Raw genomic sequence first — 17,643 nt, forward strand, 5'->3', positions numbered from 1 at the left:
TTTCTTGTGCAATATTAGGGACAACAGCCACAATCAGATGCCGTCTTTCTCCTTTTCAAGAGCTTACTCGGCTGCCCCTTCCGAAATTTGGAAAAAAATAAGGAATGCAAAAGCTATGCCAAAGATCAAGCATCTTGTGTGAAGAGCAGCAGCAAATGGCCTCTCTTCAGCAGTGAACCTTGACCATAGAAGAATCCCTGTGGATATTACTTGTCTTTGCTGCGGCAATGCAAGTGAGACAACCAACTACATTTTTCTTGATTGCCTCTTCGCCTGCGCAGTATGGTTTGGCTCCAAGCTAACATTCTCCTCCCCAATGGAGGTCCCTTAATTTATTGACACCATTGGGAGTTGGAACATCTTCGAGTCTATAGGGAAAAGGTTGGTTGTGAACTTATGGGCCTCGTCTCCTTCATCTGTTGGCTTTATGGACTGCCCGAAATGAGTTGCTTTTCAATGGTAAGCAATGATCGCCCCAAGAAGTCATTGGCCAAGCTGAAAGAGATTTTGATGAATTCAACTGCTCTCTCACGGCCTCTGCTCGCCCTCCTGCCCAGGCCCCCCTTCAAAGCTTGCAGCATGGGATCCTCCTCCCTCTCGCTCTTTTAAACTTAGTTCGAACACGGCTCTGACTAGGAAAATTCAGGGGTAGGCTTCATTTGGAGGAACTCATATGGATCTCCTCAGGTCGCCTCTTCAGAGCCAATCTTCTTTGCCTCGATCATCCAAGGTGAGGCTATTGCAATGAGGAATGGCCTTCTTTTTTGTTTGGGTGAAGGTTTTGAGAACATGCAGGTGGAATTAGACAACAATGAATTGGTGGGTCTTCTTGATGGTTCTAATCCAGCTTCTAAAGTGGAGATCATCAGCATCATTGACGACATTAAACACGTGGCATCCTATTTTCTCTCCTGCTCTTATTTCCATTTTCTAGGGATAATAATAGTGTGGTTGACTCCCTAGCTCGGAAGGCCCTATCCTTAGCACACAGGATAGATTGGCCCATTTCCATTTTTTGGATCTCTAATTTATGTTAGTTTGACTCCGTGCGTCGGTTGCGTGTGAATACATAGACCGTTTTCCACCAAAGAAAAAAAAAAGTTTTCATAAAAAAACTGTATTTAGCCTTATAGAATTAAAGATATGGATTTATTCACGTATTTTAATGATTGAAGTATTATACGTAAATAATACATGTATAATACGTATTAAAACGTTTAGGTGAAAAAAACAAAAAACCATTAACCCCACATCCCGCCCTTATCACCCCCTAAACCCTTCGAAGGAAGACCCAAAATCCCTGACTGCGCAGCTCTCGTTCTTCTATTCTTCTCCGTCTCTGTTACCGGCGGTCGGCGTTCAAGGGCGAGCATCGAAGGAGAAAACTCCAAATCCTCCCCTTGCTCCCTTCCTCTTCTCCGTTTCTCTTCCCATCGAGGGAGATTGCAGCGGCGGGAGGGCATTTGCAGCGGCCTTGTTCGTCTTCTCCTTCTCTGTTCGGCCATCGAGTGGTATATTGATCTCTCCCTCTCTCTCTCTCTGTTAATGGATGCAATCAAGTTGGAGTCTTGTGACCTAGGCTCCAAAGTGGGTTTAAGATGATTTGTTTTGGAGACAGAAGATGAGTGGGTGCATCCTGCTTCTTCCTTTTCCAGTCTGTGACAATGTCTCCTTTGACCCGCACCCCAGGGGGGTTGGGATCCTGAATATCAAAGGTCTTAGGGTATTGTATTGTAGGCTAGAAACATTAATTTATGCTACTGATGGATTGCAAACATGAGAACAACGTTAAACATGCATCTGTCAATGAGAACTTAAGGCTAGGTTGTGGGCAGTCACTGTTTGATAAAATGAAATTTATTTAGGATGTTGATTGGAGTTGATTAGTTATGCTTTCAAGAATTTTCTAGTGATTTATATTCTTTATAAAAAGAACCGATATCGTCGAGTTTATGTTAGCACACTAGTAGACTACATTAATCTTGCTGTGTTTGTGTTTCTTGTCTTGTTTATTTACCTCATTGTTGTTGAAATTAACATTTAAATCATCCATTCCCTTGATATGACATAACCTATAAGCATTCAGCTTAGATTTTAGTGGGCAAACAATCAGTTTTAGTTCATTTTTTATACTGAAATAAACCTGTGTTTTTGCTGTCAGATTTTTACGAGGCAACCATATTAAACATGTACGGTATCATTGCCGTTCGCTTTTTATAGTGCCGGATTTTTTAAAAGTATTATTACCGTATCATCCAAGTAATTGCCGTACATATCCGCTCTCGTATTATTGCCGTTACCGAACTTAGTACCTATCATTGTTCCAACTTTGGTTGTTCATCGTCTGTATGGCAACGTTAAAAAAAAAAATGCTTCTTCTAATGCCTCTCAACCCTCAACAAATCAGGTAACAGAATATGTATATGACATCTGGTCTATTTTTTTTTTTTTTTGGAATGAACAAATTAAAAAAACGTATTTGGAATAGTTTTAAGAAATAATCAAAAGAAGCTTTAAAAAAAAAAAAATGGGACAAACATGTGCATGGAAGGGGAAATTTTCATAAATCACACAACTCAAAATTCTGAAGCCTCTCGACCCTCTCACCACCACTGCTGCCACCGCCAACAACAACAACTCAGCCTTATCCCAGCTAAATGGAGTCAAACACATGGATCGTTGCCTGCTGATCATCTCTATTCTACATCATACTTGGTGCAAGGCCTAAGCTATGCATGTCTTTCCTCACCACTTCTCCTAAAGTCATTTTAAACTTTATGAGCATTAAACTTCATCTTAAAGTTGAATAAAAAACATTTTTTCGTAATGCTCATAATTCAACTTCAAATCAACTCCCAAGTGTGAGCTCTTCTCCAATGTCAAAATACCACCCTCTCAAGCCATAGAAATCAGAGAATAAAGCAATGGGGTGCATGAGAGGGAGAGTTTAAAGTTTTCTCATTTTTAATGTAAAAAAAGAGAAAAAATCCTAAAAGGTAATGTGATCCCTATGCCCAGAAACATTGAGAAGCGAAATGACCGTCCCTGTACATGTTGGTAGCTACTATGTTATGAATGTGGCATACGTTTGATATGTGAAATTCTGGGTGGTATACCAATGGCCAATGGAACTTTCCTCTTCCTACAACCTATCCCTTTCCTATCAGTCCAACAAAAATTAGTGAAGTTAACATACATAATGAAGGTAATCAAAACATCATAACGAGTTTTATCCTTCCGATTGAATCCGAGTTTGATCAATCCCGTTCTGGAACCATAGATCAAAAGTCTTGATAACGATGAATGACTGGGCTGTGGGGCACCTACTTGGCAAAAATGCGTTTAAATACATTTAAACGCGTTTCTGTTTTTTACCATATAAAGCACGCTTTTCCGTATGTTTCCCAAAGAATCGGGAAAAAAAAGAAAACGGCAAACGGCATGCATTATGCATTCCCATTCTAAACACATTTAAAACGCGATTAAAACATGTTTCCCTTTTTTGGTGTTTTTTAAGACTTCAAACTTCTTGACCATAATGGTTACTTAACCAATGATTTCTTTCTCTTATGAACTCCGATTGACCTGATTTTGGACATTTTTTTTTTTCTGTTGAGTCATTGCTAAACAAGACTTTGGACTTTTTTTTTTTTTTTTTTGTTATGGTGTATGAATTTAGAATTGGTGTTAGATGATATTCAATGATGTCTTAGAACTTATAATGAGTTAGGGAATATATATGCATTAATGTTGGATGTTATAATTATTTTGAACATTAGATGCAAGTATTCATCTAATAATTCTTTAATTTATGAGTATATTGGCATTGTTTGTTCCCTTTTTTTATATTTTTTTATCTAAACGTTTAAAACCTGTACTGTCCATTTGTTGTTTTTTACTGTTATTTGTTTTTTTTGACTGTTTGTTTGACCGTATTGTTTGAAAGTTTTCACCTTTTAAAACCCATACCGTCCGTTTTTGTTTTTTCGCCGTTCCCCTGTTTACTAACTATGGTGGGGCAAGAAGTAAATGAGAGAAGAGGAAGAATATGTGCACTTATCGCACGTGCATAGTTGTGCCATGAATTCTGAACCTCTCCCTTGGAATACCATTCCGCGGTCGCCACTCCTCTACTTCTCTCATAGGGGGAGCACACGGCCTATGGTGACCCTTCACTTGCCCTATTAATGCATAGGAAATGAAAACCCTAGGTCTGTTTGCCTTAATTTTTTTTTTTCCAATTATTCTTGATATCTTTCTCTTCATTGATTATTGCATCCTCATTCCTCACTCTCACATCAATTCATGTAGGAGGCAGATACACTAGAAACCCTCAGCCTCTCTCTCTTCGCCTCACATGAAATTATTTCACTGCTTTGCAGAACCCTCTCCCAAAAAATAAAACAGCTCCTTTATTCTTTTTTGCTTGAGACTGACTATGCGTTTTACCTATAAGAGTACAAGTTCAAAGAACCAAGAGTTCGATACTACTCCCCAGCCGCCACTGCCCGCTGCAAGCTTCTCGTTTTCCCGGCATTCCAGCACTCCAGCCGTCGAGCAAAGGTCATATCCACTATCCGGAAACTCAGGGAAGGCCCCGCCCTCTCTCTCTCTCTCTCTGTCTCTCGTGTCTGAAACTCTTCCTACAGTTCACAAACCGCGAGAATTTTGCTCCAAATTCCCTATACACATCAAATCCCATGAAGAAGTGGTCTTCAGGGTTAGACCCATATGGGAGTAAAAATAGAAACTGTCTTGGTTTGCTTTGTCAAGAGATTCTGTGTAGTATGTTCTCTGAGAGAAATAAGAATACCTCAATTCATATTTTCTCAAAGGAACCTTAACTGTACGGGAACTATACTTATTTCAGAAAGTTGCATCACAAAGCTCAACTTTTGGGGGTTAGAAGTGATGCTCCAGCACTTGAGAGTAGACAAAAAGCAACAAATGTTCCTGAACTTCGAGTTTTTGCTGCAACTTGAACTTTTGAATTCATCTTTAATTTCCTTGAGGTTCAAGGAATCATGAACCTCAGGCAGGGATTTAGGTACTAGGTATCTTTGATAAGATATATCTGTTAGGGATTGGAACCTTCAATACGAACAATTTAAATTTAGGATGTAGCTTGAGTTTCCCCCACTGAGAACTTGAGACCTTGTATAAAGTAGATATATTGGATAGAGATAAAGAGACGGCACACAGGGTTAACGTGGTTCGGTTCTCCACACAACAGTATAAATCTGCACTACTTTATTCTTTTTTGCTTGAGACTGACTATGCGTTTTACCTATAAGAGTACAAGTTCAAAGAACCAAGAGTTCGATACTACTCCCCAGCCACCACTGCCCACTGCAAGCTTCTCGTTTTCCCGGCATTCCAGCACTCCAGCCGTCGAGCAAAGGTCATATCCACTATCCGGAAACTCAGGGAAGGCCCCGCCCTCTCTCTCTCTCTCTCTCTCTCTCTCTCTCTCTCTTGTGTCTGAAACTCTTCCTACAGTTCACAAACCGCGAGAATTTTGCTCCAAATTCCCTATACACATCAAATCCCATGAAGAAGTGGTCTTCAGGGTTAGACCCATATGGGAGTAAAAATAGAAACTGTCTTGGTTTGCTTTGTCAAGAGATTCTGTGTAGTATGTTCTCTGAGATAAATAAGAATACCTCAATTCATATTTTCTCAAAGGAACCTTAACTGTACGGGAACTATACTTATTTCAGAAAGTTGCATCACAAAGCTCAACTTTTGGGGGTTAGAAGTGATGCTCCAGCACTTGAGAGTAGACAAAAAGCAACAAATGTTCCTGAACTTCGAGTTTTTGCTGCAACTTGAACTTTTGAATTCATCTTTAATTTCCTTGAGGTTCAAGGAATCATGAACCTCAGGCAGGGATTTAGGTACTAGGTATCTTTGATAACATATATCTGTTAGGGATTGGAACCTTCAATACGAACAATTTAAATTTAGGATGTAGCTTGAGTTTCCCCCACTGAGAACTTGAGACCTTGTATAAAGTAGATATGTTGGATAGAGATAAAGAGACGGCACACAGGGTTAACGTGGTTCGGTTCTCCACACAACAGTATAAATCTGCACTACTTTGTTGTCCAATAATTCTCTCTTTTAAAGAAGACTATTGGAGAGAATCAAGGATAGAATTACAGGATACAAGGGAACTTAGTTGGTACAGATATATAAGGTAACTAAGTTAGTAGAGATAATAACAAGAATCTTTATCAAGGATCCTTATCGTTTCTATCCTTGAGTTGTGCGATTGAATTTGAGCCAATCTTCTTGATGTCACCAGCACATGTATCCTGTGCGGATGCCTTATTTCTTATACCATGGAGAGGAGGTGGCTCTATTCTCCATATTTTTGCAAATTGTTTTGAGAACCTGTTCTCAAATGTTCATGATTGCAGAGGGATTGTTAATTAGTCTCCAGGCCAAACAGATTGGTAGAACCTTTTAAGGATCTGTACTTTACTAATTCCCAATCCCCCTTAAGATTTAGGTATGCAAATCTTGCCCCATTAATATTAATGTAATTTCTTTGTAGACCCTTGCTGCTTCCACCAGAAATTGGATTGCATACTATCTAGTTCCTTACAAATATAGATATTATTCCAATTTATGGGAGGAGAGTTCCCAATGACTAGTGTGGGGAGAATCTCTCGTGCCACACCAATGGTGGTCCGGAGAGTGGTATCATTCATATGGGCCCACATGGTCAGGGGAGGGGATAGAAAACAATTAAAAACCCATATGAAGGGTGAAAGTACACTGGCGTCGTGGACAAATTTTCCCCAATTTTTTTATCAGTTGTATTTTTTTTTTTTTTCTGGGTGTAAAAACCTATGATAATTGATTGACAATGTGAAATAGGTGCACCAAATATTACAAATTAACATCAAATTTTTTTATAGGTAAGGAATAATTCCCAAATTAACTCAAATTCGAATTTTATTTAAGTTTGCTTTTTTGATAATTTTTTGACTGAATTCTTCAGTAAACAAATTAACTATTTTGAATTTTACACTTTCTGATTAATTCCTGAATCTGAATTTGTCAACTTTGGATGGGAAAGTGTAGTGGGTTGAAAGCTGAAACTGAATCAAACCTGAATCACCCCATGCCCCTCTAAGTGGAACAAAACAGTGAAACCAGGTAAGTTTTTTTGTTTCATCTGGAATATTTTGTTTTCTGCATTTGAAGGGGAAAAAAGGGCTCTAAGCTTTGTCCTCTATCTGATAGCTGTCTGCCATTTGTTTCCTGGCAATAGAAAACTGCGTGGCTGGGCTAGACCTCCTTGTTTGTCTCTTGTCCTGATACTAAAGAATATGTAAGAAATCAGACAAATGTGAATGGGTTTTGCTGGAGTAAGTTTTTAATGGAAGTGCTTCCAGATGGATGCAAGTACTTAGCATTATTATTAGGAGTTGAATATGTATAAGTTACGATTCGCAGTAGGTAGGACAATGAGCTCATCACAGCTTAATGTGATACTGCTCATTTGTCTTTTGGTTATTATCTGATAGTATTCATAATACACCTCCAACCTTTTGTTGTTACCAAAAGAAAGGTGGCTGAGAATAGATGTGTGTGGATTTTAGAGACTTGAACAAGGCTAGCCCAAAGACGACTTCTCTTTACCTCATATTGACATATTCGTAGATAATACGGCCATACACACCTTCCTATCCTTTATGGACGTGTTCATAGACTTAGACTACAGCCAAATTAAAATGGCACCGGAAGATATGCAAAAAGATGTCCTGCATAACACAATGGGTGACGTATTGTTACAAGATGATGCCATTCAGGCTAAAAAATGTTGGGGCAACCTAGTGATGGGCTACCACCACCATCCTCCATGACCTAATGCACAAAGAATTGGTGGTATATGTGGATGCCATGATATTCAAATCAAAAGGCCGAGAAGGGTATATAAAAGTCATTAGAAAATTCTTTGAGAAATTTAAGAAATATCAGTATGGGTTTAATCACCAGAAATGTGTATGCGGAACTACTAAAACCATTGGGTTGTGAAGAACCAGCTTTGTTATAAATATTTTTTTTTGGGTGGAAGGAGGTGTGGGAAGGGGATAATTAGGAATTCATCTATATCATAAATTCAATACAATATTACAATCTTGTAAGAGGAAAAATGGCTCAAAGAACCAAATCAGAATGGAGATGTAAATAGCTCCCATAGAGAAAGATCAGAGTGGAAATGTAAATAGCTCCCACCCATAAAGTTTATAATACACTTACAAAGGGACATCATTTCTGTAACATAGCCTAGGCTAAACTGCACTGGTTTTGCTAGCTCATCAGCTGTCCTGTTAGCACTTCTGGGAAACTGAAAATTCATCAGGAAAATTAGATAATTGGCCTGATGTATTGAGCATATCGCCATGGCTCTTGATGCAGATAAATCACAGATTTGGGTTTATTTTAGTGGAAATAAGCTTTATGTTGGGTTGTTCTGTACATGTTGGCCCTTTCATCATTCATACAACTCCTGGTTTGACTGAGTTTGACATATCTTAGTTCCACTAGGACTTGTCCACATCAGTATATCTGACCATTAGATCTTGCTGGAATTTTCAGCAAAGTTTATGCCCTCTAAAAGGAGAACTCGACCAGACTTTCAGCGTGATCTGGTTTGCTGATTTTGTTCTTTTTATTTTGTCCTAATTCTGGAAATTTTCTACTCTGTTTTAGATCCTGTTTGGTACCAGTCTTATGTTTGAATCAGAACTATGTTAGCTCTTCTAAAGAATCCCTTATCCAGCCTGTTGCATTAGCTGAATAATGCTTGGTTATCACCATGATCCAAACCATTACTCCTTAGAATGTCCACAGCCACGATCAAAGCTATCCTTGTCGAATTTTCAAAATCACCTTCATATTACCCTTTCACTAGCTCAATCCCTACAGAGAGTCACAATCCCTTGGTTTCCCATTGTTTCACCTCTCCATATTGCATGCAATTACTTCCTTCCAAAGGCTTAGGCACTGAGTTGCCAATGTATGGAGCCATGCACATAGAAGATCCTGATTGTTGTGTTTAACAGGTTTAATTTCTAGCCTACTGTGTCCCTTGAGCACAATGATCTGGTCCTGGTGAGCTAAGTGAGATATTTTTGTCCTCTTCCACTTCCTGCCTAAGTAAGCCACTCTCTCCTCTCTCCAACTCATGAGCAACAGAAACTGGAATAGAGAAGAGAGAATAGAATTAGATAAAAGATCACAAATTTGGAAGAGTAGTAGGGAATATAATTAGATAATATCAAAAATTTGAAAGAGTAGAAGGAGTCGAAGTAGATAAAATATCACAAATTTGAAAGAGTAGAAGGAATCAAAGTGAGCTTACGTCATTTTGATAAATAGTTTCTCTTCCTAGCTTCATCTCTCTCTTTTTTTGAATCCCTCAACTCCTTTTTCTTCTTGAATCTCTCCAGCTGGCTAGACCCCTGGCTTGGACTGTTTAACACATTTTCTGCTACCCTTACTGCCCTGCACCTGAAGAATATCAAAAATATTTTTTCGTGGAATTTCGGTGTAAACTATTTAATTTTTTATTTGTGAAGTTCTGCACTTACTCATTTTTCTTTTGTGACATGGTGTTATTTGTTCTTTAATGTACTGGAGTCTTGATTGTTGGTTAGCTCTGCCTCCTCCCCATCCCCCCCAAGAAAAAATGTGTTAAATTTTATTGTTCTTTTTTAGAGTATTTAATCTATTTTTACAGCACGCTGAATTTCTTTTCTCTTCTATGTTATGTTGTGGCATCTTTAAATTATATTTTGAATTTCAGACTTCCTCGTGTATGATCTGTATATGCTTATTTTTGAATTCTTTCAGGTATTTATCTTGTTACAAAATGGGGAAACTTGGCAAGAAGGCCAGGAAGTTCGCAAAGAAGAATCTTCAATCTGTGCTTAAAAGAAATCGGAAATTAAAAGCTACGTTCAAACGAAAAAGCTCGTCGAGTAAGCTTTCCAAACGATCTTGTCTGCTTCATGGTTTCTTGTTTCTGTTTTCTTATGTAATTTCTTACCGACTAAATTTTGTTTATCTGGACCTTTATGATTTGCACGGCGGATACATGTTTGAGACTACCTTGAATTTAGTTGTTATGAGTGAGTTACCGAAGAAAATTTGAAACTAAAGCATTGCTGGCATTCAATTAACATAAGTTCATATCGTTGGAGTAGCCTAATCTTCCAGTACTTGAAAGCTTGAGACTTCATCTAGTGTGGAAAAATTTTGTGATCTGCACAGCAGAAAGATTGTAAAATGTTAATAAAGTATTTATCTATTTTGATCTATACATATACTTATACCCAGGTGGTAAGAGTGATATGTGATATCATATGTGATTATGTAAATAAATATTATAGAAATCCATTACCATCAAGGTTTATACTGGTGTGCGTAGTGTTGATCTTTAATAACCAAGATTAGTGCTTGCATGAAATCCATTACCATGTTCTATTGATCGATGTCCAATTATCCATTATATGATGGGAATAATGAACAATTTCTAGTTGGCATACTTGAAGCTGCTAGTCTTATTTTCCCCACTTTATTGATTGAGGTTCAGTTTTTCTATCGATCTCATTGTGCTGGGTTGCTATCTTATGATAGGTTATTGAATACTGATACAGATGCATTAGACATTTGGCCTATGCGTAAGCTTAGAAGACCCATAAGGAGTTGGTGGCAGTCCAATAGGCTGAAAATGACCTTTGGGTAGTTATATTATAGGTTGGGCCTTTTATTTGTTTGGGTTTCATTGTAATGGGCCTAATTTATAAGGCCATAAATTGGGGGCTAAAGTTAGTATATGGGATTAATGGTTAAGTTGATTGTTTAAATTAGACTAGAGTACTTAATAGCTAGATAGAGTTGATTAGGAGTCCTTTTATGAGTCAAGTTAAGAATTTTAGAAGTTCTTTACATAATACACCCTCCATCAATTGGGGGCCTGTCATTTGATAAAACTGTTTCGTTTCACTTGTTTTCAGAAATAGAAATTGAAATTTCTACCTATTTATGGTTCAAGAAACGACCCAGTCGAAACGACTCATGGGCATTCTTTCGCTGGTTACTATCGACTTCTAGAAACATGACTTATCAAACACCTTCAATTCCGTTTCTGTTTCTAGAAACGGAAATTTATATTTTTGCTGTTTCTTGAAACAAAAACGTTATCAAACGGGCCCTGGGTCTTTATAATATCAATTGGAAACGATTTCAGTAAAGTATTTTTTTAAAGAGTTTGGTGGTGTTGAGGAGTGCGTACAGGGTTGGTATCTCATACCTGATTTCTTCTCTTCTTTTCTGTTCTCTTCTTCTCTCTTCTTCCTTCAAGAAGATCGCTCTCATCTCTTTTCCCTCCCCTTCCATTAATCTGATTTCTTCCCTTTACAACCCAGTTGCTTTTGCTTCCTTTATTTTAGATCTGATCACAAATTTGGTAATTGGGCTTACTTGTATCTGATTTCCAGATTGTGTCAAATACTTTCTAGTTGGTATACTTATCTTTACTAGTCTTAATTTCTGTGAGTTGCCTATTCTTTTTTTAATAATTATCTTTGTACTTCTAGGCAAGATTTCTTTGTCAATTTAGTATCAACATCGGAGTACCCATCATGCTTGTTGTTCTTATTTGCAACTGATAAAAATAATTGTTATTTTAGTTAAAAATCTGTGTGTTTGTTATTGAATTAAGTTCCATTGAGCTTGAATATAATATGCATTCTGCTGACAAGTTTTAACTACTATAGGAGATAAAGGTGATAAATCTGATGACCAATTTGGATCCATTACTGACCTGTCCAATGGAAGGTAAAAGGTGATCTTAAGACATCTGTTCTCATTACAAAACCTTACAAAAATTTGAGGTTGCATTGCCTTTATATTTAATCTATCTGGACATTTGTTGTTTGTTACTTTTTCTTTGAGATTACTAGCACTGCAACTTGGACATGATGAGCAGGTCAGGTGCCAACCCAAACTCAATTCTACTTGTAAACGGTCCAGCCAAAAGCCTAAATGAAATTAACCTTGGTTTTGAGCTTACCCAACCAAATGAAACTGAACTACATTTGTCAGCCCTGACACATTTTGCTTTTGAGTACAGTTGAGTTTGAGCTGATATATACATGCAAGACAGTAGTAAAGTACCTGTAAGATTTTGACATGGACAAGTCCAACTATTTGTCGATTTCTAACTTTTTTTTTCTCGATAGATGATAGAAAGATTTAAGTGGGGAAAAATGAGAAATACCAGATGAAGTACATGATATAAGATACGACTACAGGAGGCCAATGATCCATATAGTTTCTAACAGTTTGAGCTAAGATATTTATATGGGACATATCAAAATCTTTTACAGAACAGTTCTACCTTAAGAAAACTGAGTTCATGGAAATCGTATGAAAACCCCATATAGATTTTAACTTGTATAAGTCAAATTGTTAATTTTATCATATAATGCTACAAGAATAGGGTGGATGAAGTGGAGGGGTGTGTCTGGAGTATTGTGTGATAGACGTATTTCTGTAAAACTCAAAAGGAAAATTTTGTAGAAAAGTTATAAGACCAGCAATGATGTATGGAACTGAATGTGGACAGCAAAGAAATAACATATAAACAAACTTAGTATAGCTGAAATGAGGATGTTGAGATGGATGAGTGGTAAAACTAGAAGATAAAATAAAGAATGAATGAATTAGAGCTGATTTAGGAGTGGCTCTGATACATGACAAGTTCTGAGAGTTGTTTGAGTTGGAACGGACATGTGCAATGAAGGTTTTTGAATGCTCCTGTATGGAAGGGTGGTTTGATTCAGATTGAAGGTGCTAAAGAGCCAGGGGTGATTTGACTCCCGGAGTAGTGGGGAGGAAAGACATGCATAGCTTAGGATAAGAAGCAAGTATGACTTTGAATAGAGCTGATTGGAGAAAAAGAATCAATGTAGCCAAACCCTTTTAGTTGGGATAAGGCTGAGATTAGTTGAGCTGAATCATGTAATGCTACAGCTGGGATAGGGTTTTTGAGTTGAGTAAATCATAAAATACTATATAAATGTCAGTTCTCTTGTAAATTCTGACTTCATAGAAATCATATGGGGGCTCATATAAGATTTTGACATGTTTAAGTCAACCCTTAGTTTTATGATTATTGTTATATAATGCTCTAGTTGGGCCAGAGCTTAGTTGAGTTGATTCAATCATAGCTATCAAGGCCAACGAATCAAAATTGAGGATCAAGAGAAATGCACAGCTTAGGCTAGAGTTTTGGGAAGTCGCATTTTCAGACATTGTTCAGACTTTGCTAGTGGGGGGTCTCTACCTCACTCTTTTGGATGCTTTTGGATGTGGGTTGGGGTCTTATTTATAGCTTAGGAGGCATCCTATCCTGTTAGGGTTGTTTTGCAACTTAAATCACTCAAATCTGGTGAATGTTGAGTGAGATATGGTCAAATTAATCCAATGGTGTCAAATGAGGGTGTGATGCAGTTCAACCAATTAGGGAGGAGTTTGATCTCCTTCCATACATGTTTTGGCCGATTTAGGAGAGTTTTTAGATGGCCAAAATGAATCTAGACATGTTTGGAATCAAATCTAGCAAAAAGGGCAGACAAATATAGAGTCCAAACTGGAAAAAAACATGTAAATGGCATAGGGAGGGCACATAGTGGGGGCAGCACAATGCGGGTGCACAGTCGCATGGGTGTCACACACACAACACACAGTATGTGTGCACGTCATTTGCACTAGTGGTTGGTCCGGGTCTGGACCCAAGTAAGCCCAGATCTAGTTCGAAAATGGACCGGTTTGGGCCCAGGTCAACTGGATCGGTCTTACTATTTTATTTTTTTTCTTCCCTTGAAACTTCAGATATTCACAATTTTTATCCTGATGTCCAAATTTCATGATTCGTGATCATTGGAAAGGTCTTTCCAAGTACATTCCAATGGTGTGAAAATTGGAGGCTGATTCAGTTAAAAATGAGTAAAGAATTCCTTTTAAAAGTGGGACCCACTAGATAAAAAGTGGAAACATACATAAAATAATTGCCAAATCAATTTATTTTCAAATTCTAAGGCCTTAACTGTAATGCTTTAGCCTCATTAACCTTGGCACGATATTTTCCTTTTTGGCCCATGGGCCTCAAGGCTTTTTAATGTGTTGTGCCATGTTAAAGATGTTAGAGGTTATCAACCAGACCAACAACCTCCCCTTAGGCGATGTGGGACTAAAGTTTGCACACCCTCACTGATCTTCCAAACCTGCTAGTACTAAGCTGTCTCTTGGTGGGGTAATCTCAACGATCTCCTAGGTAGGTCCAATATCCTTTTGTATCTTGGGTGTCATATTTATGATTAAACACAATTAATCATGAAATTGGGTCAAATTTTATGGTCATTTGATGGTCAACCCTTATAGGGGCTTTTTAGTGATTTTCCATGTCACTACCATCAGTTGCTTTGAGATGATTCAAAACACTAGGAGGGTTAGACAAGGCCTCTTAAGCTCAAGAGATGGTCCCATACCCTATCTTTTGTCATCCATTCATTATCTAAGTGCACGACTCCCAGGTGACAAAATGAGTTTTCTATGATCACGACCATAGATCTCAAGGCGAGAAGGTGACCAAAGTGATGGAGGGTGGTCAAAAATCAAGGCGAGGCGACCAAGGTGCCAGTTCAGGCTGAGTCAGATTATCGCCTAGGCGACGCCTTGATAACTATGATCACTACTCTTAGAGTCTCCTAATGACATAAAAGGATTAAAATAAAACTATTTATAGTACTTTAAACTCCTTAGGTTTTCACTTAAATATAGGACAATGAAATGAAAAGAAGAGAGAATCGTTTGGTTGACACTTTTCATCGTGTATGGATGAACCTAAAGTGGAAACTTTAGTCTCCCAGATGAACTATTCATTCCAGTTGAAACTGAGAGGTGCTGAATTGCTAATGGGTGGTTTATATCTTGGGAAAACATGGTTGCTCCATTATATGCTCTGTTTTGGAGGTGCTATCCTTCTATGAGCTACACCTCAAGGTTTTTTTTTTTTTTTGGAGGGGGGTTTATTTTCTATGGTGTAGGATAGCATGTGGAGCTTGTTTCTCTCTTGAAGGGCTGTTCTTCTACATAATCCTGCTCCTGCTTGGCAAGGATGATGATGGAGGAGCTGATTATTTGAAAATTGGTTTTCCATTTTGAGATTCAAAAAGAAAGAGTTACCTGATTGGTGGAAGAAATGAATCTGTACATAAAATTAATTGTTCAGATACCCTGCCAGACATCTACATGCCACATTATGAGAGAGCTCTTCTCCCAAGTCAGCGTTGGAGGATTTATTATACCCAAGGGAACCTTATCTACTTTCCTGGCAGCATTATTTAGTCATATATTAGCAGTATTCATTATATGTTATACCCAAGGATTAAAGTATCGGTATCGGTTGACTAAATTTAAGATACGTATTGGAGGGTATTATATCGTGTCGGAGATACGCTAAGGTATGTTAAAGATCAAGGATTAAAGTATCGGTATCGGTCGGTTAAATTTAAGGTACGTATTGGAGGGTATTGTATCGTATCGGAGATACTTTAAACCATGATGATACCACAACAACTGCTGTAATGGGAGTAAACAGATTTTCCAGTAATTATAGGTACTGTAAATTAGTTCAGGTCATGTGGTTTTGCTGAATTCGTTCCTTATATGCTTACTGCTGTTTCAGAAACTCTGATGGTGAAGCTTTTGGAGATGCTTCTCTTGATGCCATATTCAGTGAATTTGATAGTGACACCATGGAAGATGCTTCTGACAGTGATGGATTTCTCTCTGAGGTCTGTAGGTGTGATTCTTTCTGAAACCTTTGTTTCTTTAGAATGAAATTGATTTCTCATTTATTTCCTGTTAAAATATTAATCAGGATGCGAGCTGCCCATACTTTGCTGATAGTGAACATGAGAATGATTCTGAAGGTAAGGGTGTTATTATAAAATCAAATTGCATCGTGTAGGTTCTAGGGTTTTGTTTCTAGTTTGGTTTCCTTATAATTGGTAGGAATGTCTACAGACGTTGGTGGTCATAGTGCATTATTGGGACATAACAAAGAAATTCACTTGGAACTTGCCAAGCAAAAGAAGAAACTGGATATTTTAAAGAAAAAGGTGAGTCTTAAAGTGGTTCTGCAAGATATTGAGATCAATAAGAATGCGAATACCCTCTTCTGATTGGCTTTTCTAGTTTGTTCACATTTGTCAAAGGTATAGTAGTGATGATATTTTTAAGATCTATCTCTATTCCATAGGAATGCTTCAGTAGCATCTTCTATGGCATATTATCATTCTCTTGTACGGTGGGAAATGACTAATTTATCAGTATTTATTAGACAACTTTTACATTGACTAGTTGGAACTGAGATATCATGGTTATCTTTGGATTGGATTGTATTTGTATGCTTTAGATCCATACACATGAATCCATGATTGATTATTCAAATTGTAGTAGATCTGAATGCTGAGTTGGGCAGAACAGAGAAAAGAAAGAAAAGACAAGTGAGAAGAGAATTGATCGATTAGTAGGGAAAAAGTTATGATAGTTGCCAAGGCGTCTAGGCAACCCTAGGCATTGGGGGAGCACATTGGCAACAAGGCGTCGCCTAGGCACCCTAGGTGTGCATTAATGACTATATATATTATATAATATAGCTATGATAATTTATATAATTATGTTTATATGCGACATACAAACCATATCAATGTGATATGATATAGTTTTGCTAGTAATTGCCTAATATGAGAATACAACATATAATAAACAACATAGGATATAATATAAGCATATTCGTATAAAAAAACCAAGCAATAAACTTAAACCAACATAAAATCATGAATTGTGAACAAGGTGTGTTGTCACCTTGGACCCAAGAAAGAGCCTGGATGCCTAAGCGATGTCTTGAGCATTGACAACTATGAAAGTTACCCTATCGGTCTGGTCTCTTGGTATTTATTCAATTATAAAACTCTTAAGATGACTAGTATACCCTGTTTAAGTAGGAGACTGATCCAGTACTTCTCACTTTCTAATCCAATACATCTCACACAACATGATCAGTGCATCTTATTCAATAGGGTAGTGATTCAGTACTTCTCACCAATGCTCCCCCCAGGCTGTAGCATATACATCTCCCATGCCCAGTTTGGCACACATGATTAAGTATGGACCTTGACTCAAAGCCTTGGTTAAAATATCACCCAACTGTTCTGAAGAATGAACATTAGGTTGCGAGATAACTTTCTTCATAACCGCATCCCACACGAATGACAATCTGTTTCAATACAAGGTTCAAAAAGTCATTATTTCGGGTTGCGACCGACTTCTGGTCGAAATTCTGTCAGGGTCAGTTGGTGGATTCTTTAACCATTTTGGTGATCAAATGGTCATATTTTGACCTGAAACTTGGCTGAGATCCTAATTAAAGATCTCTAAACACCTTGGAACCTTTAGATGGTTGAAAAACGCACTCAAGTTGTTACTTTGATCATCCCTAAACATGGCATGATCTGAGTGGCAACGATGGAACCCATATTCAATCACCACCTG

The 17,643-nt window shown here is 37.8% G+C and overlaps 1 protein-coding gene across 4 annotated transcripts in view; it reads left to right on the forward strand.

Annotated features, from left to right (window-relative positions):
* The first annotated feature begins 1,246 nt into the window (after positions 1-1,246).
* The window catches only part of LOC122089199 (nucleolar complex protein 2 homolog), a 40,838-nt gene continuing 24,441 nt past the window's right edge, over positions 1,247-17,643 (forward strand). For 2 of the 4 annotated variants that reach the window (XM_042658741.1, XM_042658743.1), the window contains exons 1-6: positions 1,247-1,511; positions 9,871-9,998; positions 11,799-11,859; positions 15,773-15,881; positions 15,968-16,019; positions 16,114-16,208. In XM_042658741.1, coding sequence (XP_042514675.1) covers positions 9,890-9,998; positions 11,799-11,859; positions 15,773-15,881; positions 15,968-16,019; positions 16,114-16,208 — 426 coding nt within the window. In that variant the 5' untranslated portion in view covers positions 1,247-1,511; positions 9,871-9,889. Of the gene's footprint in view, positions 1,512-7,092; positions 7,168-9,870; positions 9,999-11,798; positions 11,867-15,772; positions 15,882-15,967; positions 16,020-16,113; positions 16,209-17,643 lie in introns of those variants that run through there. The other 2 variants (XM_042658742.1, XM_042658744.1) reach the window with 2 other exon arrangements.

This window comes from Macadamia integrifolia, chromosome 9, assembly GCF_013358625.1.
Source record: "Macadamia integrifolia cultivar HAES 741 chromosome 9, SCU_Mint_v3, whole genome shotgun sequence".
Lineage (NCBI taxonomy): Eukaryota > Viridiplantae > Streptophyta > Magnoliopsida > Proteales > Proteaceae > Macadamia > Macadamia integrifolia.